This window comes from Monoraphidium neglectum, assembly GCF_000611645.1.
Source record: "Monoraphidium neglectum strain SAG 48.87 unplaced genomic scaffold scaffold04443, whole genome shotgun sequence".
In the NCBI taxonomy this organism is placed as follows: domain Eukaryota; kingdom Viridiplantae; phylum Chlorophyta; class Chlorophyceae; order Sphaeropleales; family Selenastraceae; genus Monoraphidium; species Monoraphidium neglectum.
The window spans coordinates 1-620 of NW_014009186.1; the positions used below are offsets into that span (position 1 = coordinate 1).

At 72.1% G+C, this 620-nt stretch overlaps 1 protein-coding gene across 1 annotated transcript in view; it reads right to left on the bottom strand.

Annotated features, from left to right (window-relative positions):
* Positions 1 to 312: 312 nt before the first annotated feature.
* MNEG_14377 (hypothetical protein) overlaps positions 313 to 620 on the bottom strand; it is a gene marked incomplete at both ends in the record, with an annotated part of 2,662 nt that continues 2,354 nt past the window's right edge. The window contains one exon of the mRNA XM_014037151.1: positions 313 to 494. Coding sequence (XP_013892605.1) covers positions 313 to 494 — 182 coding nt within the window. The remainder of the gene's footprint in view (positions 495 to 620) is intronic.

Genomic DNA, 620 nt, shown 5'->3' on the forward strand with positions numbered 1-620 from the left:
CCGAGCCAGCCGCCTGCAGTCCATGCACCGTCGCCTGACTCACGACCTCCCCCCCCCCCTGCCCGCCGCCATCTCAGCATGGCTGCCTGACAAACACAGCTGTTTTGAAGGCAGCCGCAGGCAACACCGCTCCCTCCCGCAACCCCGTCCTCAGGGGACAGCGCAGCCCCTGCCCCCGGCCCCCCGGCCTGGCCCACGCCCCTCGGCCCCCGCGCCCCCTTCAGTACGCCTTCCAAAAACGTCCCATTCCCCCACGCAAAACAAACACCCGCTCGGCCGCAAAAGAGAGTGCGGCCGTGCGCTCATAATTGTTCAAGTGCCCCAGCCCACCTTCACAGGCTGTCCCACTCTGACCACCTTGACCCCCAAATCCAGCAGCCCTCCCACGAGATTGTCCACCGCCACGTTGCTGGCCGCAACCGCCAGCAGCTGCCCGCCGCCCGGCAGCAGCGGCAGCGCGGCGCGGCATAGGCGCAGCAGCGTGCGCGTCTTGCCTGTGCCGGGGGGGCCCTGCCAGAGGGTCAGCGTGCGGCCGAGGGCGGCCGCGACCGCGGACGCCTGGCTTGGGTTCAGCGCCGCCTGCGCCGCGGCCGCGGGCGCGGCGAGCGCGCGCGCGGCCT